This window comes from Triticum dicoccoides, chromosome 4A (genome assembly GCF_002162155.2).
Source record: "Triticum dicoccoides isolate Atlit2015 ecotype Zavitan chromosome 4A, WEW_v2.0, whole genome shotgun sequence".
NCBI classification, from domain to species: Eukaryota; Viridiplantae; Streptophyta; class Magnoliopsida; order Poales; family Poaceae; genus Triticum; species Triticum dicoccoides.
Genome location: NC_041386.1, coordinates 286,899,150 through 286,926,680, shown reverse-complemented (window position 1 = coordinate 286,926,680; position 27,531 = coordinate 286,899,150). Strand labels below are relative to the sequence as shown.

Genomic DNA, 27,531 nt, shown 5'->3' with positions numbered 1-27,531 from the left:
TAGCGCCAGCAGGCCGGCCACCGCCGGGAGTGCGTCTAGCTGGCGACAATAGTAACCTGCAACGCGTTGCCGCCTCGCTCGGCCCGCAGCCTTTGTCGCCAGGATCTGTCAGGGCACAACATAGCAGCACCCGTCAGGGTTGCTGCGCGCGCGCTCACCAGCTCAGCGACATCCATCGACGGCGGGTGGGAGGAGGGAGAAGGGTGGGTGGGGGCAGAGTCGTTGTCACGGACCGGGGCGATCCCGCGCCCACAACTCTGCCGCTCATTGCAGTCACCAGCCGCTGCCATAGCAGCGCCCCCGTCCATGCGTTCCACGCCATCTCGACCTCCCCTGCGTGCAGACAGCCGCCACCGCGCGCTCCCGCCGCTCCAGCGCGCAAGCACACCGGCATCCTCCGGCGGTGGCGAGGGGAGGGAGGGGAAGGAAGGGGGCTTGCTGGTAGCTAGGGTTTCGCCACTGGGAGCGACACGGGGGCTCCAAGGGTGTAATAGTCTCTTTCTACGCAACTACCAACATGTTCAGTTGAAATTGTCATATGGAGTTCTACAACCAATAATACATTGGTGTACAAGCCAAGGGAATAACCCGCTCCTTGACCTTTAGGAGTAGAATAATTCCTTAATTGTCCCTTTCTTAAAATGTGCTCTCCCTGTTTGGCCTAAATTTTTTATTTCTTCCCTATTTTATACAAAATGTAACTTCTGTTCATTATGGACGCTTCTGTCCATTTTTGCCTCTAACGGTGTTAAGTGTAATGTGAAAAGACTATTTTACCCCTGGTGTAGCACACCGTTTAAAAAAACAAATCCATCTCGATCGCGTCCTACTGTTCGCCGACTCCTACCGCTGCCACAAGGCCGAGTGGGTTGCTGCTGTGTTCTGCCCAACGAGTTCGGCGTGTCCTATGCCAACTGCTTCTGGGAGATGGGGCAGCCCTGCTGTCTCCCTGTCTACCGCAGCTGCCCTGAGGCCGCGGCTGTTCCCACTCCTCATGGAGCTCTCTTCCAAGCCCACCGTCCCTGCCAGCCTTCTCCCTCCTGACATCAACGATGACGACGCAAACAACGAAACCGTAGACCGATCCTTCGTGCTGGACACTCGGTGGTTGGATGTGCAACCGTAAAAGTTGGTGATCTAGATGGTACTCACGAGTGAGGCACCGATGAAGGAGGATGCGGAGCGGCGAGGTGGCCCTGGCGTCGGTATCAGCGGCACCTCCGAAGCCGGACGCAAGAGGATGCAGGCAGCAGTTCCAGGGCGGTGACTGCTACTTGCTTTCAGAAGGCAGCAGTTCCAGGGCCCATTTGGCAATTCGTCCGGCCGCATCCTTGATATTACTGATGATTTTGGACATGGGTACTTGGCTTACCATCGTAATGGGGCAAGCCTGAAAATAATGCTGCAGTTTCCGGGATGCCATGAACACGGCGAAAGTAATCTTCTGATAATGCGGGTATCGGATTTTGCATGGAGAAAGTGTTAGGAAAGCAACTTGTATTCCCATGAGGCCATAGGCCGATATATATATACATGTACAGGTGTGGAACATATGCAGGAAACCCCTTATACATCGGGATAAATACAAAGGGGTACATGACTTATATTATAACTCTAACACCCCCCCCCTCAAACTCATGGTGGATGAACAACACTGAGTTTGGAGAGATAAAAGCCATGTTGTGCTCTAGTCTGAGCCTTCGTCAGGAAATCCGCCAACTGTAACTCGGAAGGCACATACTGAAGAGCAATAACCTGATCCTGCACAGCAGCGCGCACATAGAACGCATCAACACCAATATGCTTGGTGAGCTCATGCTTCACAGGATCGCGTGCAATGCTGATAGCACCTGTACTGTCAGATAAAAGCAGAGTCGGTGTAGTGACAGAAACACCAAAATCCTGAAGTAACCACCGTAACCAAGTCACCTCTGCCGTCAAAAGAGCCATTGCTCGCAACTCAGCCTCGGCACTCGAACGGGAAATTGCAAGCTGTTTCTTCATCTTCCAGGCAATGAGAGAACCACCAAGAAAAACACAGTAAGCAGAAAGTGAACGGCGATCGGAAGGATCACTAGCCCACGTAGCATCCGAATAGGCCTGGAGCTGTAAAGAACGGGAGCGAGGAAAGAATAGACGGTGAGAGATCGTGCCTCGAAGATATCGAAGAACACGAAGTAGATGACTATAGTGAACCGAGGTGGGGGCAGAGACAAACTGACTCAGAATATGAACCGGATAAGAGATGTCCGGACGAGTGACAGCTAGATAGACAAGACTGCCAACAAGATGACGATAACGCGTCGGATCAGGGAGAGGATCACCATCAGTAGCACGGAGGTGAACATTGAGCTCCATAGGAGTCTCAACAACGCGCTCGTCAGTAAGAGCAGCACGAGCAAGAAGATCCTGGATATACTTTTCCTGGGAGATAAAAAAGCCATCAGAGGTAGAAGAGACTTCAATCCCAAGAAAGTAGCGAAGAGGTCCAAGATCAGACATAAGAAACTGCTCACTAAGACGGGCCTTTACAAAGGCAATATACTCGGGGTCATCCCCCGTGATGATCATGTCATCAACATAAAGAAGAAGAAGAGTCCGTCCACGAGGAGAAAGGTGAATAAACAATGCTGGATCATGAGCACTGGCTAAAAAACCAGCAGCAGTGATCACAGAGGCAAAGCGCTCAAACCAGGCGCGGGGGGCTTGCTTAAGGTCATAGAGAGAGCGACGAAGACGACATACCATGCCATCAGGAACAGAATACCCAGGTGGTGGCTGCATGTACACCTCCTCACGCAACTCACCATTAAGAAAGGCATTTTTAACATCAAGCTGAGATATAGACCAGTGGCGTGCAGAGGCAACGGCAAGAAGTGTACGAACAGTGGTCATATGAGCCACAGGAGCAAAAGTCTCGTCATAATCACGACCATGCTCCTGCTGAAAACCACGAGCCATAAGACGAGCTTTGTGACGCTCAAGAGAACCATCGGAGCGAGTTTTAACCTTGTAGACCCACTTACAAGTGATCGGACGGACTCCGGGAGGAAGAGAAACAAGATCCCAGGTACCAGTGCGTTCAAGAGCAGCAATCTCCTCTGCCATCGCAAACTGCCATTCAGGATGAACAACAGCCTGACGGTAAGAAGTCGGCTCAAGAACAGCAGCACCGGCGGTGGGAAATCCAAAGCGATCAACAGGCGGACGAGGACGAGAACGCAAGCCATAAGTAGGCTGAGAGGAAGATGACGACCCATCCACAGAGGCATCAACTGGTCGTGGACGACGAGTGTAATGCTGAGGAAAAGATGGAATAATAGAAGGAGGAATCGACAAGGTAGAATCAGGGGGTGGCGATGAAGAAGTCACCGGAGATGAAGGTGTAGAATCCGGTGACAGGCTGGGAGAGGAGACCGGGGAGGAAGTCACCGGAGATGAAGGTGGAGAACCCGGTGACATGCGAGGCGAGGAGACCGGGGATGATGGTGGCTGCAAATCAACTAGATGTGGAGAAGGAGAGGAAGTGGAACGGAGAGGTACAGTCTCGGCCGGAGTGATAGGTGAGTCAGGAAAAGTGAGGAAAGAGAGATCCTGCACTAAAAAAGTCGAGGAAGATGGGCGTGGGTAGAAGGTACGAGACTCTTCAAAAGTCACATCCCGAGAGATACGCATCCGACGACCAATAGGATCCCAACAACGATAGCCCTTATGCTCATCACTGTAGCCTAAGAAGACACACTCAATAGACTGAGCGGTCAGTTTGGTGCGTTCGCGAGGGGCAAGAAGGACATAGCAAACACAACCAAACGAGCGAAGCATCGAATAATCGGGAGAACGATCAAAAAGTCGCTCGAAAGGAACACCACCCTGTAGAGCAGCGGAAGGCTGTATATTGATAAGATAGGTGGATGTGGAGAAGGCCTCAGCCCAAAAATGAGGCGGGAGAGAGGCAGCAATCATCAATGCACGAGCCGTCTCAAGAAGATGTCGATGCTTTCGCTCAGCCACACCATTCTGAGCATGAGCACCAGGACAAAAGAATTGAGAGAGAGTCCCGTGCTCAGCAAGAACACCACGCAACATCTTAGAGATATACTCGCCAGCGGAGTCAGCACGAAAAACACGAATGGGTGAAGAGAACTGAGTATGAACCATGGCAGCAAAACACTTATAAATAGACAACACCTCAGAACGAGAAGTCATGAAATAAAGCCATGTGTAACGAGAGAAATCATCTATGAAAATAATATAGTATTTATGACCACCGGTCGAAGCGAAAGGGGCCGGACCCCATCCATCAGAATGGACTAAATCGAAAGGACGCTTAGACACTGACTCACTATGTGAATATGGTAACTGAATCTGCTTGCCAAGATGACAACCCTGACACTCTAAAGAGACATCTCCTGAGACAGACCCCAGAAGGCCTCGACGAACTAAAGAAGACAACCGAGAACCACACAGATGACCAAGTCGATGATGCCACTGCTGGAAGGAACCAGTGACGGAGGCGACAGAAGCGGAAGAACTGGCGATGGTGGTGGCAGCAGAAGGAACATGAAGCCAGTCCAACTCCCAAAGACCCTGAGAATCACGGCGGCGAGGGCCAGCCCCAACCAGAGTGTGCGTGTGACGGTCCTGGACAGAACAAGAGTCAACGTCAAGGATGACGCGACAACCAGAATCCGTAAGTTGACCAGCAGAAAACAAATTCATGGTAAGTCGAGGAACATGAGCAACATCAGGAACAGAATAAGAAGGAGTAGTAAGATTGCCTCTACTAGCAACAGAAAGTGGAGTACCATCAGCAGTGAAGACATGAATAGGAGAATCCAGTGATCGAAGAGAGGACAAAGTGGAAGAATGAGAAGACATATGAAAAGAAGCTCCAGAGTCCAGAACCCAGGGGGATGTACCTGACTGTGTAGAGGGTGATTGCTCAGTGCGGGAAGCATCAGTCACAGAACCGGCAGTACCCGTCGAGGAAGAACCTGAAGCCGCGAGCAGACGCTTAAGTCTCAAAATATCCTGCTCAGTCAAAGCAATGGCTGAAGCTGTCAAGGTAGATGACGAAGTCCCGGAAGATGATGATCGAGCCTTGCGCAGGTGTTTCTTCTTCGTGTAGCACTGAGACTCAAGATGACCATCATTGTTGCAATAGGCGCAATGTGGACGGGGGCGACCTGAGCCTCCAGAAGGAGTGGGCAAGAGCGGCGGAGCACTCGAGCGAGAAGGGGTCGGTGGAGCAAGTGGCGTAGGAGCACGAGTAGCGAGCACAGAGGGAACCTCCAACAAACCAGCACCACGTAAGCGAGTCTCCTCAGCACGAATCTCAGAAAGCGCCTCCATGAGAGAAATACGGCCACGAGCAAACAACTGAGCACACCGGGGCTCAAACTCCTTACGGAGCCGAGACAAGAACTCATAGACGCGATGAAACTCCAAATTGGCCTGGACAGCCTGGCAACAGGGGCAGGTACGACACCCAGCACTACGAAGAGAATCAAGCTGGCGCCAGATAGCAGAACTCTGTGCATAGAAGTCATCGACAGTAGAGTCACCCTGCTGAAGAGCATGCTCCTGACGGATCACAGAGAGGTATAAGGCATCACCAGAGGGCTGATAGCGCTCACGAAGACGGGTCCACATCTCAAAGACAGTAGAAAGACCCAGAAATTCAGAAGCAAACTGAGGCAAAACACTAGCAGTGAGAACAGCTGCAACACGAGCATCATCATCAAGCCACTGGGTGTAAACAGACAGAGCACCATGATACGTCTGAAGAGCCTCCTCATAAGCCAAAACCCTCTCATCATAAGCACGATCAGCAGCCTCATCAGCAACCTTAGCCGCATCCTTGGCGGCCTGATTAGCATCCGTAGGAAGAACCGATGGAGTTGGCGGAGTAGGGGCCACCGGAGGAACTGGACGTGGCAGACAGCAGACCTCGCCAGAAAGAACACCCCAAAGACGGATGCCACGCATGTGAATGCGCATGAAGCCAGTAAACTCGGTGTAGTTAGTACCATCAAAGATCACCGGACAGCGAGGGACAGCAACATAGCCCGAGGACAGAGACATCGCGCCTTTTTTTTTTTTTGGACCGATAATCAGGAGCCTGGATCTGCAGCTGCGGCAGGAGTCTCGATCAGGCCCAAGGAATCAGTGGTGGCCAACGATCAGGAGTCTCAATCGGGACCTGGCGACTGATCGAGAGCAGTTGGGACCCGGCTGCAGCAGTGGCTGGATCGTGGGCGGGACCTGGCGGCTGGGTCACGGGCAGGACCGGGCAGCTGGATCGTGGGCGGGACCGGGCGACTGGATCACGGGCGGGACCTGGCGGTTGGATCCTCCCACTGGATCAGGACTGCAGGCAGAGTAGCGACCACGGGCGTTGATGGAGATCGAGCGTGGGAGGGAGGGCGTTGACCAATGGAAGAAGCAGCGGCAGCGGCTGCGACGCGACGGAAGAGGCCGCAGGAGATCAACGCCGGAACAGCACAGCCGGACAAAGGAGAAGGCCGGCGGCACAGGGTTGGATCGCACGAGTTGCCCGTGCTAAAAAAAAACCTAAAGCTCTAATACCATGTTAGGAAAGCAACTTGTATTCCCATGAGGCCATAGGCCGATATATATATACATGTACAGGTGTGGAACATATGCAGGAAACCCCTTATACATCGGGATAAATACAAAGGGGTACATGACTTATATTATAACTCTAACAGAAAGCACCTTGGAAACGTAGTAAACTGGCCGCTGGACTTTATAAGCATGACCATCCTCCTCGCATTCAACCACCATGAATGCACTTACTGCAACACCACCTGGTTGGTGGCTTATATGTACAACAACATCTGCTCACCGTCCCGGGGTGCTGCGAGGGTTGGGTTGGTCACTGGCAATTGCTTGATCTCTTCCAGGGGCTGCTTTTGCCTCATCGGTCTAGACAAACACCTTTGTTTTCTTCAGGAGCCGGTACAGAGAGAGCGCCTTCTCTCTGATCCGGAATATAAATCGGCTCAGAGAGGCGACACAGCCGGCCAGCTTTTGAACGTCCTTAGCTCGGTCTGCGTGCTCAACTTGGAGAGCGCCGTGATCTTCTCTGACAGAATGGAGTCTGACATGTGTTGGTTTGTCACATGTGGGAGTAGAGGGCCCAATTGCACATAATAGATTTCTTTGAAGTTAATTTCAATCTCTCAGTATTTTGAAACAAACGAGTTGTGCGTAACATATGACTTCTAAATGTGATGATAGATGTTGTGTACCAGTAACTACAAAATAGGTGCCATATTAGAATATGCACAGTCAAAACTTTGAACATATCGTTTAGACGCTAATATGTAATACTTAGACTGACGCATAGAAATAATATTACAGATTTGTCATCAAAAGTAACAATATTACATCAAAAAATTAAAACAAAATATCTAGTGCAAAGGATGTTGATGGAATATAACTATAATAAAATAGTGATAAACATAGAGCAAGGTTTAGATAATACCTTTATACCCAAGGCACCTTTTGTGTGTTGGAATATACTCTTGGTAAGTGTCACTAGATGAAGTGAGATGCGAAGCAGGTAGCTTTCATACAATTAACCCAGTATGCTGGGGAACTAGTGGTTGGGGCGCACCATTGCGCTCCTCCTGAGATGAAGCTGTGCGCTCGTTTCCGCTCCCCACGTGGGTCTTCACCTCCATCTAACAAAAAGCGCTCATGTCCATAAAAAAAAACCTTCCCTCACCTCCATCTAAAAAAATCATTATAAAAAAAACCCTCTTCTCCATCCTAATTTTTTTCCTCACCTCAGCCAACCAGCGAGTGCCACATGGCATAACCCACTGCCTGCCCAGTCTTTCCCCCTTAATGGGTTTAATTGCAGCATAATTACAAAAATGGGAAATGCAGTACTGAAGGCAGCTTCAGTAACATACCAAGTCTTTTACTTAAAGCTTACTATATAGGACAATACTGTTTGTCACATGTAACAGTTATGAGTGGGTCCTTTTGCATTGAGTTTTGACCCAGCAGGGCAAGGTGTGCAGAGAACATGTGTTAGGGAACTGAATTACCATAACTAAGACATGACACCTGTTTTCTCTTTCATGTCTGACCGCTCGTTCTTTCTACTGTAGTGCTTTCTGCAACTATGCAGAACTGGAGGCGTTCACTGAGGAGAAAAGGAGGTCTTTACTTGCTAAGCGACATGGCAAAGGGGCTGATTTTGTAAGAGCAGTTGGTGAGATAATTGATGTTTACGATTCTTTGAAGAAAGATAATAACAAGCTTGATCTTACTGCCGATGAAGTGAAACCAGGTGAAGAAAATCTTGGTGATAGTAATAGCAGATTGGATACTAAAGATCTAGCTAAGAGCTCTAACATGTGTAGTGATAAAAAATTAGAAGACCATTCAGTCACTGCAAGAGATCGCGGCTTGGTCACTGCTGATGCGCCTTCTGTCACTTTAGTCGGGAGTGAGCGATGCGTTGTAAATTCTGCTCCTGACGGGCCCACAGAAAACATATCCATGCTTGACGAGATGAGGAATATCCCTTTGTCTGCTAGTTCATTTTCGAAAAAAAAGCTAAGGGATGCATACTCTCAGAACTGCTACACACGGAGTAGGGCTCTAGCTTTGCGGATGTCGAGAAGTTCATTGAGTGTTGTAAACAGAAAAGTTCAGGGTTCTTGTAAGCTTTTGGGTGAAACCAGTTTGGCTTCTGTTGATTTGGTTTCTGATGACAATAAGGAAGAATTGACTGTTCTTAAATACCCAGAGCATGACAAAGCGAACTCAGGCACCCTTTCTATGCTGGATGAGGTTTGTGTGCATTCAAGTGTAGGCACCTTCAATCAACCTGGAACTCCTGGGGCTAGTGACTGCAATAAAAATTTGTCTTCTACTGCTAAGGTAGATAATACCTGTGACAGTGAAGCATCTCAAAATGGAGCTTCAGCGATAGAATTAAAATCAAATGGTGCGTCAAGTTTTCCCATGAAGTCAACAGTAATTTTCAAGAGAAAAAGGAAGCCAAATAGAAACTGGGTTCCTCATGCTACAGATTGTATGACAACCAATAAGGACGAGGAATTCGAGGTTGAGTTGAGTGGAAGACTCACAGATTCTCCAAATTCAAAGAATGAATTTAATAAGTCAGACGGAGATGAACACTTGCCGTTGGTCAAAAGAGCAAGGGTTCGAATGGGAAGGCCTCAGTCAGTGGCTTCACCAAAGACAGTTGGCCAGATTGATGTCCCTAATAATAGATCAGGGCTTGCTGCACCTGCTGACCACTCTGTTATGCATATTAGCAATGCTTCTTCAGCTGACCAGTCATCCATATTAAACATACCTGTCCTGCTAGGGGATGGTCACTCTGTCTGGAAGAATAAAGAATACCAACCAAGGGGTTTAACATTGGATGTGGAAGCTGCTTTGCCACCATCAAAACGCCTCCATCGTGCTTTAGAAGCTATGTCTGCTAATGTTGCGGAAACTATTAGTAGTCTTCCTGAAGAGAGAGGATCAAAGCAGTTGATTCTAAATGGTTGTGTGTCTGCAGAAAACAGCCATTCTAGTAAATCGGCAGACACAGTAGTCACAAGCCCTAGCAGATCTGGAATAATTGAAAGCCTTGGATCATCAGGCATGCAATTAATGCATAGCTCAACAGGCCAAACACACACCTCAGGATCAATTTTACAGAATAAAAATGTAGTTGTTTCCATGAAACTGAATGAGCCTGCCCTTGATGTGACACAGACCATAGCTGTACATGATCGGTTATCATCTTCTCGGAAACCTAGCTATAATGATGTCTCCAAGCTAATCAGCTACAGTAGTGATACAAAACCAATCGGCTGCCCTGCTTTTGATGTTAACAGGAGTGATGACAGATGCGGTGAGCCAGTTGACGGGCCAAAGTTTCTTCTCTCTGATAATAATGTGAACAGTGATTCAGTATCACGTGGTGATACTGTTTTAGCATCAGCAATCAATATTTGTGATACCACAAGCTCCTCTTCATTGGCTACCAAGTCTTCTAGTATACAGTCTGATGCAGATACCCGAACATCTGAAGTGTAAGCTCTATCTTTCATGTCAAAGTAAATCTTTGCTTTTGTATGCACAATTATTTGTGTACACTGATATGTTCCATATCTTCATGACTTCATGTCAGCCATCTTTCTCCAACAATTTTACAGCACCTGCAATTTCTTTTATGGTCATGTTTTGGTGGATTTTGTGTTACAATTGTTTTTTACTTGTGTAGAATGATGTTACCATGTAATGCATAGTTGTTTCATCTGAAATATACTATTGGAGCTGTATGTTTGGATAGACATTGATTACATGACCTATTTAAAAGAAGGGTGGTATGGCTTGAAATATGCAATTCATCCATATTAGGCATATCTATAATAATACACAATCTGTTGGCGTCAAGGATAATATGTGCTATCCCTGGTGGGCTATCTTCATCCACCATCTGTTCAATCCTGAGATTCGGGTATGTGCTATGAGGGCAATCTCTGGTGGTTTTACAGGAAGGAATGGCAAACTACACCCTCGTGTAGTTATTGCTAACTAACTAAAGCCGTGATAGCTGACATGGTACACGGTGCATTAATTGTACAACAGACATGCTAGACATTTTTCTCATGCAATGATGGCATGGCTTCAGTTGTGGCTTTTATATATTGCTAGTACAACAGGAGTTTATGCTGGCATAATCTGAGATCTTGCCCTGCTTGAAACTTAGAAAAATTGGTGGAGATGAGCGTTAATTCTCACTTAATGTTGCCTTCCGTATTATATTCCAAATTAAATTTTCTTCCAAATTTCATTAATCCACAGTGTAATATGTTTCCATCCATGTAGATGCTCTGCCTCTGGATACTAAATTGCTTGGGTAAGTGATATGACTAGCATTTTGGTTGCACTTACCGACGATATACTTATTACTTCTGTATTTCTTATTTATATTTTTGAGCTGGATGCTCCAAATTTTCTATGCAAATTTGATGCTTTATGAGTTGGATATTCGGAATTATCTAATTATAGTTTATTTGGTCATATATGATAAATTCGTCCATGTTGCATATATGTGATGGCTGGATGCTCTGTTGACTTTTTGAGGGATATTTCATTTATCCTGCACAATCCTTTCTTAATAATGAGAATTGTGGTACTCCCTCTGGTTCAGAAATATGAGGCGTATTTTGACTGTCCAAGCTCAATATTTTGCTGTAAGTTGCCTGCATAATATTTTATGAGCAGTTGTAAAATTAGCAAACATAAGGTGCTTTTGAATATGAATCCAATGGCAACAATTGTGTGTCACATAACCCTGGTATTTTTGGCTTAATTATTGGTCAATGCTTGGAACTTGGCAGTGGGAATGCGACCTATACATCTGAATTCGAAGGTGTACTGTCTATCTAGCCCCATATGCCCCTTATGATGAATTTGTGCCCCTTCTATTCATCTACACGCCGCTCTTTGGAATAGTGAATTTTGTGTGTGTTATATTCTGCTTTCCTGATCCCCACTGAAAACTCAGTTGTCTCCTGGTGATTAGCCACTTGAATAGTGATTGAACTCTTTCACTTCAACCAAACCATGCCTCATAATCAGTATAACACTTTGTACATTCTGAGTGCAGCATCCAGTTTACCGAGTTGAATATATGTTGGATATGTCTCCCAACTTCACAGTTGCCTTTGCCCTGTCTGATATCTTTTTTATCTTACCTTCCAGTTGGTTCTTATATTAATAATGCAGCCTTATAAAGCATAATGATACTTTATCTTTAGGCACACCTTCTCAGCTTTGGCATTGAAAGAACTGAACCACAGAAACCTGAAGGATAGGTGCACGTCTCCAGATGCAATGCCTATGAAAGAACTCATTGCTGTTGCCCAAGCTAGAAGGTTCTCTCGGTCAACTTCCTTTTCAGATTACTTCTTGAACGGCAAGTATATTTCTAAACCTTTGGTCAGCACACCTCTTAAGGAAGGACAGGGACAGCTTTCACCTTCGAATCAGATAGACAGGTCCACCTCTACAAATGACAGTGTTCATTCTAGGAGTCGTTCTGATAACCCACAAGAGAATGATGTGAAAAAAGTAGCAAGGAGCAACGAGGCTAATGCAGCACGGAAGGCTTTTGGAGCTTTTCTTGGTATGCTGACAAGAACAAAAGAAAACATAGCATGTGCAACACGTCTTGCTATTGATTGCGCTAAACATGGCATTGCTTGGGAGGTTAGACCATGCATATCTGTACTTTGTTTTTACTGTTAGATCTTTGCCGTTATGCTTTTTTTAGGGTTGTCATGAGTTTCTTGTTTGTAGATTTATTCAACACGGTCAATTTTTGTACTTGTTGGTGGATTGGCAATTATTTGGGTTCTTCGTGTACTTAGCCTGGTTTGATGCCATGTTCTTCATGCCAACCACCAGTTCTTCTATATTATTTGCCGTGGGGAATCACTGGGTAGCTCAATGGTGGCATATGGTTGTGCTACCAAGGAACCCTTGTTTGATTCCACCTCCCTTTTAAGAACACGTCAGGGATGATGGTACCCCTGAGCGTCTTCGTTATATTATGTGATGTGATTGTGACCTATGCGGAACAAAATTTTGCCAGTAGAAATGGTGAAAGCGGCATATCTCTAATATATAGTTTCTTGTTTCTTTTTATGCCTTTGATATGTTATGGCAATCTATATTAGAACTTGTGGACTTGGAACTAACGAGTGATAATGCTTGCAGTCATTGCATTACTTACCACTTGCGAATTCTAAGTTAGTTGACGAAATCTTATTTTTACAGACAGCATGCTATTTTCAGCTTGCCAATACAAAGATAAACATGTCTATCCATGCAACCAATTGCTATCAAGTTTTTCTAACACAGTTTTTCCTCCACTGTCTAGGCGATTGATATTATTGTTGAATGCATGGAAAAGGAAAATTTATATAAGAGGGTGGACCTTTTCTTTCTTATTGATTCAATAACTCAATGCTCTTGCAATCAGAAAGGTAACTTTGTCTTTGTCTTTGCCTTTGTCTTTGTCTATGCATGCGTATTAATTTTCAGCACTGTAGGAAATTCTGCAGGTGGAACTGGTGATGTTGTTGTTGTTGTGTTGTTGTTGTTGTTGTTGTTGTTGTTCGTCGTCGTTGTCGTCTTTGTCTTTGTTGTTGTCTTTGTCTTTGTCTTTGTCTATGCACGCGTATTAATTTTCAGCACTGTAGGGAATTCTGCAGGTGGAACTGGTGATGTATTCCCCTCCGTTGTTCAGGTGGTTCTGCCTCGTTTACTTTATGCCGCCGCACCTCCTGGAAATTCGGCATGGGAGAATCGAAGGCAATGTCTCAAGGCAAGTGCCTTCATAATCTGGTAGAATAGATGGCATATACAATGTTCCTTTCCCCACCCCTTACATGTTTTTATTTATTATTAGGTTCTGAAACTTTGGCTTGAGAGGAAAACACTTCCAGAATACATCATTCGTCACCATATTAGAGAACTCGAGGTTATCAATGAGGCATCTTTTGGCAGCTCTCGCCGTCCTTCAAGGACAGAGAGAGCTTTAAATGACCCATTGCGTGATAACGAAGGAATGCTTGTTGATGAGTATGGGAGGTATGCTAGCCAACTTAAACAACCGTCAATCGTGGCCCTTCTGTTCAAGCATTGAATAATGGTGTTAACTTTTAAGTGATATGTATTAGTGTGAATGCTTCTGTTTTTCTATGTGCTCACACAATTTGAGACGATGATGACTAGATGACATAGGCCATACCTAAAATTGGATCATTCTGAAAGCTCTTGGTAGGCCAGGTTAGAGTATGCTTTATGCCTATACAGCTATATCCTTATCGCCATGCATGAAGAGAGCCATTTGGTGTTTCGACACCCCATGCCTCAAACATTGGAAGCAGGCAATATTGTGGCAGGAACTCATCTGCACTTTGATGTAGAGTGGAACCCTAATCGGCCGATCTTTCACGAAAGGAGCGGATCCGCGAAGAACACGAAGAACACGAGGGGAAACACGAGGAGAAACACGAGAGAATCACTCAAACCAACAAGAACGATCACACATGTGCTAGATCCTCGAAACACAAAGAGAGATACACAATCCAAAGTCAACAAAGGACGATACAAGAGGTAACCGGTTCTTCTCCGTGAGGAGGTCTTGAATCCACAAAGGGATCTTCCCGTGAGGGGTCTTCAATCCAAGGTGGATCTTCTCCGTAGAGGGGCCGCGGTCTCTCTCGTGGAGTAGATCCGACATGGATGAGCAATGCTCTATCTTTACATGGGGATGATCGTAGGATGCTCCGCATCACACTTCTAGAATTTTGAGTACGACTATTATGCATTGGGCCTTGGTTGATCGTTAAAGCAGCGAGCTACGATGTATTAATGACACCAGCACCCAACTAGCAAGTATTCCCTCCGTTCCAAAATAGATGACTCGACTTTGTACTAACTTTATTACAAAGTTAGTATAAAATTGGGTCATCTATTTTGAAACGGAGGGAGTATTTGATAAAACCCACCAAGATTGAAATGAACCACCTGCCCTTTTTTCTATGCTAGCACATTAGCAAGAAAATGTAAAGAATTAACACTGGATTATAGGAGAGGACTCGGTACAGTCGTTTGATACTGAACTATTTGTAACACACACTCTTTATAATATACATGAGAAAAATCTGTTGATACACAAGATGTGCCATGCACATGATTCATATGATCATGCATACTGCATGCAGTGCAGAATTGCCGTGTGGCACTGTCATCATAGTTGATTTCACGATTTGTGCCAAGAGGGCCTTTGTTTTAATCCCTCGCTACGTTAGTCTACCAAAGCACACTGACTTGTGTTGAACTATGCAGCAGCATCTTTTGTTCATGGCTCCCTCTGGTTCCCCTTGTTTACATTCTTCATTATTTTCCTCAGCAATGCTGGTTTTCACATACCAAACTTAATTTGCACGAAAGTACTTGAAGACGATGAAGGAAGCTCCTCTGAGGACATTAGTTTTGAAGCCGTCACGCCTGAACATGAGGCTCCAGGTGTTGATGAGAAGGGAGAATCTCAAATACCTGTAGAGAAGCATGGGCTCATCCTTGAAGATGTTGATGGCGAGCTTGAGATGGAGGATGTAGCTCCACCATCTGAAGCTGAAGCTAGTACCAGATCCCAACCAGAGCGAAGTGATACCTGCACACCATCTTATCACCATCCTTCAGATAACGGTCCTCCCCTCCCGAACAATTGGCCTCCATCACCCCCACCATTGCCATCATCTCCTCCACCTGTTCCCGTTGCTCAGAGAACGCAGTTGCAGGCAACTTCACAAATGGCATCTGATCCAGTTGGGCCGCATCCGGCAGTTGCTACTTATGTATGCACATTTTCTCCGCATGCAGGCATTTAGCTTTGTTGTATTGTGAAATTAATCCCTGACCCCCTTTTGCAGAATGTTCAAAGTCAGCAGCCACATTCTATCGTGGAGCACCCACACAGCATGAATCTCTCGGTAGCTCCGTTGCAGCCTCCATCATTCTGCAATTTGGGATATGGCGTGCATCGAAATCAGATTGCACCACTCAATTCAACTGGACCTCATGGCAATTTCGCTACACCACCAGCACCATACCATGGAAATAACTACCATCAACGTCCCACTGCATCAATGCCTAATGAGGGATATCATATGCAGCGACCGCCCCCTCCGCCTCCAAGTCAATTCTCTCATATGCCATCAGAACCTAATAAAAGACCACAACAATGGAGTAATAACTCCTTGTCTTATCCTGAGAGCCATCGTTATAATGGGCATGATCGATATCATCACAGACATGATAGCATGCATCACGGGAATGGTAGGAGACACCACTTGAATGATAGAGGGTATCACCATGATGAAAGAGGACATCATCACTTTGACGAGAGAGCTATTTGGGGACCGATGCTCCATGACCCTGACAGGGGAAGATTTCCTCCTTTTCCGCCAGGTACTTTTCTTATTTAGCATGGTTATATCATTTCAACATGGAGAATTCTCCTGCTGTGTAATGGTGGGGGGCGCACAAAGATGCCAACTGACCAACCCGGACTTAGTCTTCTATCTTAATTTTAGAGTGGTGGAAATGAGTCTTGAATCCCTCACTTCAATAAATAAATACGTAAATGTCGGGGGACTAATCCACGAGCATCTATGGGACCGGCGGACCGAGTCCCTTTCGGTACGGCGGGGGCGAGGGTCGCACGAAGAGCGGATCGAGGCGAAGCACACGAGCAGTTTACCCAGGTTCGGGTCGCACAGATGCGTAAAACCCTACTCCTGCTTTGTGGTTTGTATTGAGTTCTTGCTCGGGAGCGCGGAGTGCTACAGTACACCCCAGCAGCTAACGAGACCGAGCGTGAGTGTTCTCTCTCCTTCCTTCCCCTCCTCTACGTTGCGCATGGGCCTCCTTTTATATGCTCAAGGGGTCACCGACAGGTGGCAACGTAGACAAGGGTAAAAATGGAAAGATGTTGCGGTTGGTACATCTACCTGCTACAGTGTATCATACCTAACCCTGACGGCAGGGGACAAGGGCATTAAATGCCCGTCTGCGTCGCCTAAATAGTGCAAAAGGGACCGTCAGGGACGCCACCGCTCGCCACGATAGCAATCTTGTCAGCGCCGCTTGCCACCGCGCACCGCCGGCTGCACAGCCTCCCGCCATGTACGTCTGGAAGGGTCCCAGAGCGACACGTTGGTGGATGTGCTGGAGCGCGGGCACAGAGTGGTGGCTTGCCGCGGCAAGCGCCTTGCCGCGGTCGTTGTCTTGTCGCGTCCGGGAGCTTGTCGCTCACCGGGCCTTGCCGGGGCGCGTGGCGCGTCGCGGCAAGTTCCTTGAGATGCCTTGGTTGGCCTTCCCGGCAAGCTCCTCTTGCCGGGGTCTTGAGATGCCTTGGTTGGCCTTCCCGGCAAGCTCCTCTTGCCGGGGTCTTGTCTCCTTGGCTTGGATACTTTGTCCTTGAATGGCCTCAAAGGAACCATGGAGGACCTTGGCGGTCACCCGGCAAGCCTTGCCGCGGGATGCTGCGACTGCCCGTGCACAAGTTCGGGATACTAGGGTACCCCTACTCTAGTACACCGACAGGAGCCCCCGGGCCTGGGCCATACACGATGCCGAGCGCTGTTGGGCCAGGCCCAAAACAGGGCACGGGCACGCGCGGCCTGGGTTACGCCGTATCTCTCCCCGTATCCACCGCGCCCTCCCCGAACGACACGCGTTGAATGCGGCGTCGTGGGAGAGATCGTGGGTGATTTCTTTATTCGGAAAGGCGGAACGTCCGCCCCCTCCCTCTTTATAAGCATGGGAAACAGGGGTAGTTCGCCCATTCGCTGGTTGCTACTCCAATCTCGGAAACCTCCGCCGCTCCCTCGTCTTCCCAAAGCTAAAAGGGAGCAGCGCCCCGCCCCCCATCGCCACCAGCACCACCAACGCCGTCGACCTCCTCCACCACTTCCGTCATGGCTCCGAGAGCCGACAAAGGGAAGGTTGTGAAGTCGACCGAGGCGCAGCGGCTTGCAGCGCTGCGAAAGGAGCGGGCAATCTTCCCCCCAAGCTCGCGGCGAGGGAGCTAAGGGGGAATTACTACCTCTTCTGGTCGACGGAGACGCGAGCGCATCCGCGCACGAAGGTACTTCTAGCCGCCGCTTGGAAAATGGCTCCAAATGGATATCCTTTCTTCGCCTTGTTCTTTTACTGCACCCATTGTGCTCAAGACCCTTGTCGCACCCATTGTGGACAAGGTGAGCGGGATCAAGAGGATTGAGGGCGATCACGTATACTAGGCCGCCCGTTTTCTTCTTTTCTTGTCGCTGCTGGTCATGTTATGAGAACAATCTGTTAGAGCCGCGACAAGCTACCTTGTAACATAACTCTATTCCGGGTAATGATTGCAGTGTTATTCCCTTTACTTGATTCCTCCCTTTGTATGTTTTTGCCCTACGCTTTTAGGGAACTTGCCGGTGCAGGCACCTTAGCCGCGAGCGCTGAGTGCGGGACGTCAGCAGCCTGCTGGCGGTGCCGCTACCGACAAGAAACCTTGTCACAACTAGTTGCAGCTCACTTAAGTTGTTGAGCGGACTCGAAACAAAGTAAGGGCGCAACTAGCTACGAGTTGGTTCCTCCGCGCACAGGTTTTCCATACAAAGTGCGGTCGTTCAAGGGAGATAACTTAAAAATTTAAAAAATCTGATTGCTCAAACTTTGGCAACTTAGCTTTTCTGTTGTTTGCTTCCCGGTAAGGCGAAACTTTCTTGAACGACGCCTAGTCCATACCATTATCTTCTCCTTTCCCCCCCAGCAAACTTGTGGGTGAGGGAACCTTCCTTTCCTTGAGAAAAAAGAAATAGGAGAAAATAAAGATATGGAGCCTTACGGCTCGTTATTGCTTACCGGGGAGTAGGTGCTGCACAAAGTGTCAGATCACATATGCAAAAAATAGAAAGCATGACAAGATGTGCGGAGCATATGAGCTTTACTTATGCACGGGGTCTGCGCCCGGCTTTGTACAAAGGATTACATGCAACAGCGGCAAGACTTGTACAAAAGGTGGTTGCTGGAACAGGTTCCGGCAACCGCGTCTTACGGGTAAAACTTACAAAGATGCTCAATGTTCCAGGAATTGCTCACCGGAATGCTATCTTCGGTTTCAAGGCGGACAGCGCCAGGCCTAGTGACTCGTTTCACCCGGTAAGGGCCTTCCCACTTCGGCGTCAACTTGTTGGAATTCTTGGCGGACTGAACACGCCGAAGAACAAGGTCGCCTTCCTCAGACTTCTGGCGTCAACTTTGCGGTTATGGTAGCGGCGCAAAGCTTGCTGGTAGCGAGCAGCTTGTACAACAGCCTGAAGACGGTCTTTCTCAAGGAGTAGCGCGTCATCTTGTCGCAGCTGCTCTTGCTCAAGCTCATCATAAGCGAGCACTCGAGGTGACCCGTATACGAGTTCCGTGGGGAGAACTGCCTCTGCTCCATAGACTAGAGCGAAAGGTGTCTGGCCAGTGGCTCGATTTGGCGTCGTCCTGATCGACCAAAGAACCACAGGCAGCTCCTCGATCCAGTTTCTTCCGCACTTGTGCAACCTGTCGAAAGTCCTGGTCTTGAGCCCACGCAGCACTTCAGCATTTGCCCTCCGCTTGACCGTTGCTTCTCGGGTGAGCAACAGAAGCGAAGCAGACCTTGGCGCCAAGATCTTGGACGTACTGCATGAAGGTGCGGCTCGTGAATTGTGTACTGTTGTCGGTGATTATCCTGTTAGGGATCCTGAAGCGGCAAACAATCGACCTGAAGAACTTGACTGCTGACTGTGCTGTCACCTTCCTCACTGCTTCCACTTCCAGCCACTTTGTGAACTTGTCGATTGCAACGTACAAGTACTCAAAGCCCCCGACTGCTCGGGGAAAGGGGCCGAGGATGTCGAGCCCCCAGACCGAAAATGGCCAGGATAAAGGGATCGTCTGGAGAGCTTGAGCTGGTTGGTGTATTTGCTTGGAATGGAACTGGCACGCTTCACACTTGGTTACTTGTGCAGTTGCATCCTGGAGGGCTGTCGGCCAAAAGAAACCTTGCCGGAATGCTTTGCCGGCAAGTGCTCTTGCGCCAATGTGGTGACCACATATGCCTCCATGTATCTCTGCCAACAGCTTTTGTCCGTCTTTCCGGTGAATACACTTCAATTTCACACCGTTGAGTCTTCTTCTGTACAGTGTGTTGTCGACAAACTGGTACATACTTGACTGCCGGGCTACTCTTTCCGCTTCTTCTTGCTCTTCGGGAAGTTCTTCTGTCTGAAGAAAACGGACAATCTGCTGTGTTCATGCTGGAGCTTGTGGCTCGACAACAAGGACTAAAGGCAAATCTGCTGCTGCGGGAACATCCGCTTCTACGGCGAGAACCTGCGGCTCTGCCGGAGCTTGACGTTCCCCGGCAAGCTTGCTAGAGCAAAACTTGTCGGGAGCTTCTGCTTCAACGGAACAAACCCTAGGGTTTGCCGGAGCAGATTGCTCCTCAGCGCAAGGCAAATCTGTTGCTGCGGGAACGTCCGCTTCAACGGCGAGAACCTGCGGCTCTGCCGGAGCTTGACGTTCCCCGGCAAGCTTGCCGGAGCAAAACTTATCGGGAGCTTCGACTTCAACGGAACAAACCCTAGGGCTTGCCGGAGCAGACTGCTCCTCAGCGCAAGGCAAATCTGTTGCTGCGGGAACGTCCGCTTCTACGGCGAGAACCTGCGGCACTGCCGGAGCTTGACGTTCCCCGGCAAGCTTGCCGGAGCAAAACTTGTCGGGAGCTTCTGCTTCAACGGAACAAACCCTAGGGCTTGCCGGAGCAGACTGCTCCTCAGCGCTCTTGGCGTTGATCTTGGGGACCTTCTTGGCGGCCGCTTCGGGAAGCTCTGCCGGAAAATAGTCACCAGAAATCAACTTCCTCTTCTTGCTCTGTCCAGTTGATGGCGTTACAGACGGTTGAGTCAGCTTGAGCACAAAGATCCCTGGTTTCACAGGTAACTTAAGTGCGGCGCACTTTGAAAGGCCATCGGCAATGGCGTTCTGAGCTCTTGGAACATGCTCCATCTGTAGGCCATCAAAGTGCTCTTCTAGCTTCCTCACTTCGTCGACGTAGGCTTTCATCAACGGACTCTGATAGCTCTTGTTCACTTGGCGGACGATAAGCTGCGAGTCACCCCTGACGATGAGCTTCTTGATCCCAAGGTCTGCCGCGATCCTGAGACCGGCAAGCAAGCCTTCATACTCTGCAGTATTGTTTATTGCTTGCTCCTTGGGAAAGTGCATCTGGACTACGTACTTGAGGTGCTCTCCGGTGGGTGCGACAAGCAGCACGCCAGCGCCGGCGCCTTGCAGCGAAAAGTCACCATCAAAGTACATCAGCCACTCTTTGCTTGCTTCCTCGACGGGGATGCTCGTTTCTGGAATTTCTTCATCTGGTGTTGGCGTCCATTCTGCTATGAATTCTGCCTATGCTCTGCTTTGGATAGTTGAAGTACTCTCAAACTTGAGGCCAAAGCTTGATAGTTCCAGTGCCCACTCAACAATCCTGCCTATCGCTTCTGGATTCTGTAGTATCCTCTTCAGCGGAAAACGAGTGACAACTGTGATCTCATGTGCTTGGAAGTAATGGCGTAGCTTTCTCGAGGCCATGAGAAGGTCGAAAAGCAATTTCTGGACGCTAGAGTACCTTGACCTAGCCCCCTGCAGAAGGGAACTGACAAAGTAAACTGGGCGCTGTACCATTCTTTTCTGTATCTCCTCGTGCGTCTGCGCAGATCCATCCTTGTCGGGACCAGAGCTTGTCGGGGAAGCCCCCTGCTTGTCGCTGGATGCGCCTGCCGTGGTTGCTGGCTCGTCATCTGCCTCCCTCTCTGCTACTAACGCAGCACTAACCACTTGATTGGTTGCCGCTACATACAGCAGCAACTTCTCTTGTGGCTTAGATGCGACAAGTGTTGGAGTGGAGGACAGGTATCTCTTCAAGTCTTGCAGCGCAGCCTCCGCTTCCGGAGTCCATTTCATTGGACCTGCCTTTTTCAATATTTTGAAAAACGGCAGGGCGCGCTCAACAGACCTAGAGATAAACTTGCTGAGAGCAGCCACGCAACCGGCAAGTCTTTGTACATCCTTGACGCGCTTTGGTGCTTCAATCTGCTCAATGGCCTTGATCTTGTCGGGATTGGCTTCGATTCCCCGCCGAGACACGAAGAACCCGAGAAGCTTGCCGGAGGGGACTCCAAACACACACTTCTCGGGGTTGAGCTTGAGGCTGATCTTGCGCAGATTTGCAAAGGTCTCGTCTAAATCTTGAATCAGAGTTGCCTTGTCCTTGCTCTTGACCACTATGTCATCCATGTAGGCTTCCACATTTCTGTGTATTTGTGGCTCAAGAGCGACATGGACTACCCTTGCAAATGTTGAACCAGCATTTTTTAAACCGAAAGGCATCCGTATGAAACAGTACGTGCCACATGGAGTGATGAATGCGGTCTTCTCCTCATCCTCTTCTGCCATGAAGATCTGATGGTATCCTGAGTATGCGTCAAGAAATGAAAGCAAGTCACATCCGGCCGTGGAGTCAACAATCTGGTCAATGCACGGCAAAGGAAATGAGTCTTTGGGACAAGCTTTGTTAACATCGGTAAAGTCGATACAAAGTCTTCATTTCCCGTTCGCCTTGCGCACGACTACAGGATTGGCCAACCACGTAGGATGGAGCACTCCTCTGACAAAGCCTGCTGCTTCCAACTTCTTGATCTCCTCTGCGATGAATTCTTGGCGCTCCACTGCTTGCTTCCTGACCTTCTGCTTGACGGGCCGCGCATGAGGACAAACGGCAAGATGGTGCTCAATTACTTTCCTGGGTACACCGGGGATGTCAGACGGTTGCCACGCAAACACGTCGACGTTCGCCCGCAGGAAAGCAATGAGCGCGCTTTCCTATTTAGGGTCGAGAGTGGCACTGATGGTGAGGGTACCACCAGTGCCGTCCTCCTTGGCGGACACCTTCTTGGTCTCTGGCGGAGCTACCATTGTCTTCTTACACTTGCCGGTGGAGCTCGATGGTGCGTCCTCGACGGCAGCGCAGCACTCCGAAGAGGTGTGCTTGCCGGAGTGGGCATCAGAACTCTTGCCGGACTTGGTCTTCTTCTTCCCCCCGGGAGCTTCAACGGCAGGTGACTTGCGATCTGTTGCGGCTGCCGCTTCCCGGTAGATCTTGTCGGCGCAGATAAGAGCATCCTTCTTGTCGCCAGGGACAGAGATGACGTTTATCGGGCCTGGTATCTTCAGCATGTTGTATGCGTAGTGAGAGACTGCCATGAACTTGGCGAGTGCTGGATGGCCGAGTATCCCATTGTAAGGCAATGGAAAATCGGCAACGTCAAAAGTGACCCTCTCAGTCTTGAAGTTCACCTCGTTGCCAAATGTTACTGGCAACGTGACCTTCCCCTTCGGCTTGCTCCTTCCCGGGTTGATTCCTTGGAATGTGCCGGTCTCTTCAAGTTCGTTGTCAGGGATCTGGAGTTTCTGGAGTACAGCGGAGGAGATCAGGTTCAAGCCGGCCCCGCCGTCAACTAGCATCTTAGTGACCTTGAGGTTGCGGATAGTTGGTGAAACCAAAATCGGCAAGCATCCGACCGCAGTTGTGCGATCAGGGTGGTCCTCAATATCAAAGATGATAGGCGTGCTGGACCATTTCAGAAGCTTGCGTGACTCGACAGGTGATTCCGCCGCATTGACTTCCCGCACCCACTGCTTGAGTTGGCGGTGCGAAGTATGCAGAGAAGCACCGCCGTCAACGCACAAGACCTCTGTGGCTTTCTGGAACTCTTGCTCACTAGTCTCGACACCATCCATGTCTTCGTCGTCGTCGTCATCTTCATCCTTGTCGCGGCCGCGGGGAGGTCTGTCTCCTTGCCGCTGCTTGGCCTTGCCGCGGCGTCCTCCCCGGCCGGCGCGCTTCTTGCCGGATTCTCCAGCGCCTCCTTGGGCCCTCTCCTTGTCGCGTCGCTCGTATTCAGCCTTTTGCTGCTGGACAAGCTGCTCGACCTTCTTGCAGCTCTGGAGGTCATGGCCCTTGGTGCGGTGGATCTTGCAGTACTGCTTGTCGGTGCCGTCCTGCTTGTCGGCGACCGCCACAGTCTGGCAGTTGGTGCATGCGGCAATCTCTTTGCCGGAGCTACCAGCTTTGGCTTTCTTGGCGCCACCTTCGTTGCCGGACTGCTCAATGACTAGCACATCTTTGCCTTTCTTCTTCTTGTTGTTCCGCCGCCGGTTTTTCCTTGCCGGGGCAGCATCCTCGCTGTCAGATCCTCCTGCTCCTGTATTCTCTCCGGGGAGTTTCCTCCCTTCCTCAGCACGTGCACACTTGTCGGCCAGGGCATACAGCTCACTGACGTCTCTGATCTTGCACATCGTCATCTCCTCCCGCATCCTGCGGTTACGCACGTTCTGATGGAACGCGCTGATGACCGCGGCAGGGTGGACATCTGGGATGTTGTGCTGTACACGGCTGAATCTCTGAATGTACTTGCGCAGGGGCTCTCCTTCCTTCTGGGCGAGCAGATGAAGGTCACTTTCTTGGCCATGAGGTTTGTGGCCGCCTGTAAAGGCGCCGACAAACTGACGGCATAGGTCTGCCCAGGAGGATATGGAGTTGTCCGGCAAGTGCATGAGCCAGGACCTGACGTTGGGCTTGAGCGCCAGCGGGAAGTAGTTGGCAAGGATCTTGTCGTCCCGCCCCCCAGCAGCCTGCACCGCGATGGTGTAGATGCCGAGGAACTCCGACGGATACGACTTGCCGTCGTACTTCTCTGGTACGTCTGGCTTGAAATTCTTCGTGCTGGACCACCGAACTTGCCGCAGCTCACGAGTAAACGCAGGGCAACCTACCGCGTACGACAAGTCGCCTGGTTCCCCTGGCGCATGCATGTCGACAGAGGGCCCAGCGCGCTGGTCCGATTGACGTCGCGCTTCTCTTCGGCGCTCGATGCGAGTACGAGCGTCTTCTTGCTGTCGTTCGTGAAGAACTTGGCGCTGATCGTGATGAGCTCGTGGATCTGATGACGCGGTGGAGTCGCTGTCGAGGTGGATCCGGCGAGTCGGCGATCTTGGCCTTCGGGGCGGAGAGTGCACAGTGGTTGCACCCCCACCGGTCTTGTCGCCACCGGCTCGTGCCTGGCTGACTTGCCGCGGCTGCGACGTGCTCGGCTGCCGTTGAGTGTCGCCGTTGGCGAAGCCGATGAGACTCTGAATGGTGGCCCTCCAGTCGTCGATCTTGTCTGTCGTTGGAGGGTAGTCCAGGAGCAGTTGAGCTCGCGTCAAAGCTTCTGCTGTAGTGGCGGGTGGCGGTGGCGAACGGTGCGAGGAGCGGGATGTGCTCGGACTTCTAACTACGTTAGAAGGAGCAGTATCCCGTCCAGGCGACCGTGCCTCGCTCGTGCCAGCATGTTGGCGTGCATGCTGGTCTTGAGCACTCCGAGATCCACCAGCTCGATCTTGGTCCAGCAAACGCATGGTACCGTGAGTATCATGACGCTGCCGCCCCGCGCCTCCTGAGAAGGGCGCGGTGCATGTACGGACGCCGAGGTCTTGGAGTGCGCCCGGTCGTTGTGGGAGCCGGCTACGCCGCCGATGGGCAGCGCAGCCTTGTCCTTGGACCTGGCAGCACCGTGAGCTCTCTCGTCGACGCCCGTTCTTCCGCCGGCGTCTGCCCATCAGCCGTTTGCTCCGGCGGTGGTGGGTTCGGCGCGGACGGAGCAGCCGCCTCCGAAGCCTTCTTCTTCGGCGGCATGTCGATGAAGATGATGAAGATCTAGCTCGTGTGAACGCCGGATCTGGTTCACACAAACTCGACCCCCCTACCTGGCGCGTCAAAGATGTCGGGGGACTAATCCACGAGCACCTATGGGACCGGCGGACCGAGTCCCTTTCGGTTCGGCGGGGGCGAGGATCGCACGAAGAGCGGATCGAGGCGAAGCACACGAGCAGTTTACCCAGGTTCGGGCCGCACAGATGCGTAAAACCCTACTCCTGCTTTGTGGTTTGTATTGAGTTCTTGCTCGGGAGCGCGGAGTGCTACAGTACACCCCAGCAGCTAACGAGACCGAGCGTGAGTGTTCTCTCTCCTTCCTTCCCCTCCTCTACGTTGCGCATGGGCCTCCTTTTATATGCTCAAGGGGTCACCGACAGGTGGCAACGTAGACAAGGGTAAAAATGGAAAGGTGTTGCGGTTGGTACAGCTACCTGCTACAGTGTATCATACCTAACCCTGACGGCAGGGGACAAGGGCATTAAATGCCCGTCTGCGTCGCCTAAATAGTGCAAAAGGGACCGTCAGGAACGCCACCGCTCGCCACGATGACAATCTTGTCAGCGCCGCTTGCCACCGCGCACCGCCGGCTGCACAGCCTCCCGCCACGTACGCCTGGAAGGGTCCCAGAGCGACACGTTGGTGGATGTGCTGGAGCGCGGGCACAGAGTGGTGGCTTGCCGCGGCAAGCGCCTTGCCGCGGTCGTTGTCTTGTCGCGTCCGGGAGCTTGTCGCTCACCGGGCCTTGCCGGGGCGCGTGGCGCGTCGCGGCAAGTTCCTTGAGATGCCTTGGTTGGCCTTCCCGGCAAGCTCCTCTTGCCGGGGTCTTGAGATGCCTTGATTGGCCTTCCCGGCAAGCTCCTCTTGCCGGGGTCTTGTCTCCTTGGCTTGGATACTTTGTCCTTGAATGGCTCCAAAGGAATCATGGAGGACCTTGACGGTCACCCGGCAAGCCTTGCCGCGGGATGCTGCGACTGCCCGTGCACAAGTTCGGGATATTAGGATACCCCTACTCTAGTACACCGACAGTAAACGATCAAATTGTGAGCCTTTTCTTAGTTTGCATTTTTTTAATATTTCATGCTATGCAGTTCCCTCGAGAACACTAGTTCACTGCTATTTTATCACCTAGTATAGTATCGAGCTGATTTCATCTGTTCCTGATTGTTATCCAGGACCACCTGCTCCAGACCATTTTGAAGCATCTGCAGCGCCAATGCAATTTGGACGTCCATCAGATCCCCCGCCAGGTGGGTGGTGTATGGATCTTCAAGTTCCTCATGTGGCAGGAGGTATGTTACAACTCACCCTGCACTGTTCTGTTTTCTGTTGTGAGTTGCATCTATTTGCCCGATCGTCTCTACTATTACAAGCCAAGTTGTCTAGACAACCCAATTCCAGTTCCTTAGTATTCCGTGCTACTTAAAAAAAACCTAATTTCATAGATGGCTTTTGTGTTGTTTGAAGCTGCTATATTATTATGCTACTATAAAAAAAAATCAATTTTTAATCTTCTAGTGAGTTATCAGTAATTCCTCCTATTAATGTTTGTGTTGCACTATATAAATTGCTTGGTTTAACCGTGTAATATGGGGTTTGCTCAAAATGTGGAAGTATGAAATGAGCAGTTCCCACACATTTCGTCAGCTTATCATGAAACATATGTCGTTCATTGCAGCACATGGTAGCTGGAGGCCAGGATAACAGTTGACTATCTTTGAATCTGTTCTGTTGCTCCAATACCTGCCACCTTCTACACATGTTGTATGGTAGGCACAACCGGGAGGTGGGCTGACCACGCCAGCAGCTGTCATCTACTCCCTCCGTTCCGAATTACTTGTCGTAGGTATGGATGTATCTAGATGTATTTTAGTTCTAGATACATCCATTTCTGCGACGAGTAATTTGGAACGGAGGGAGTATCAATTTTAACCATAGATTGTATTGTTAGTCTAACATCGTTCAGTATTATTCGTCGAGCCTTCATTGTATTATTCGTCGAGCCTTCATTATATGTATGCCCATTCATAAATCCCTTCTGTCCTCCTGACAACAGCTCCTTTCAGATGACTTGCTGAAACTGCACTATTACAGCGTACATAAAGCAAACCCCC

The 27,531-nt window shown here is 49.6% G+C and overlaps 1 protein-coding gene across 2 annotated transcripts in view; it reads left to right on the top strand.

Moving 5' to 3' along the window:
* Nucleotides 1-27,449, top strand: part of LOC119285795 (protein HUA2-LIKE 2-like) — a 40,216-nt gene extending 12,767 nt beyond the window's left edge. The window contains exons 3-11 of one of the 2 annotated variants that reach the window (XM_037565126.1): nucleotides 8,145-10,094; nucleotides 11,829-12,279; nucleotides 12,953-13,058; nucleotides 13,287-13,399; nucleotides 13,484-13,665; nucleotides 14,993-15,440; nucleotides 15,516-16,053; nucleotides 26,593-26,709; nucleotides 27,096-27,449. In XM_037565126.1, the coding sequence (XP_037421023.1) occupies nucleotides 8,145-10,094; nucleotides 11,829-12,279; nucleotides 12,953-13,058; nucleotides 13,287-13,399; nucleotides 13,484-13,665; nucleotides 14,993-15,440; nucleotides 15,516-16,053; nucleotides 26,593-26,709; nucleotides 27,096-27,121 (3,931 nt within the window). In that variant the 3' untranslated portion in view covers nucleotides 27,122-27,449. Of the gene's footprint in view, nucleotides 1-8,144; nucleotides 10,095-11,828; nucleotides 12,280-12,952; nucleotides 13,059-13,274; nucleotides 13,400-13,483; nucleotides 13,666-14,992; nucleotides 15,441-15,515; nucleotides 16,054-26,592; nucleotides 26,710-27,095 lie in introns of both variants that reach the window. The other variant, XM_037565125.1, reaches the window with a different exon arrangement.
* Nucleotides 27,450-27,531: the final 82 nt, after the last annotated feature.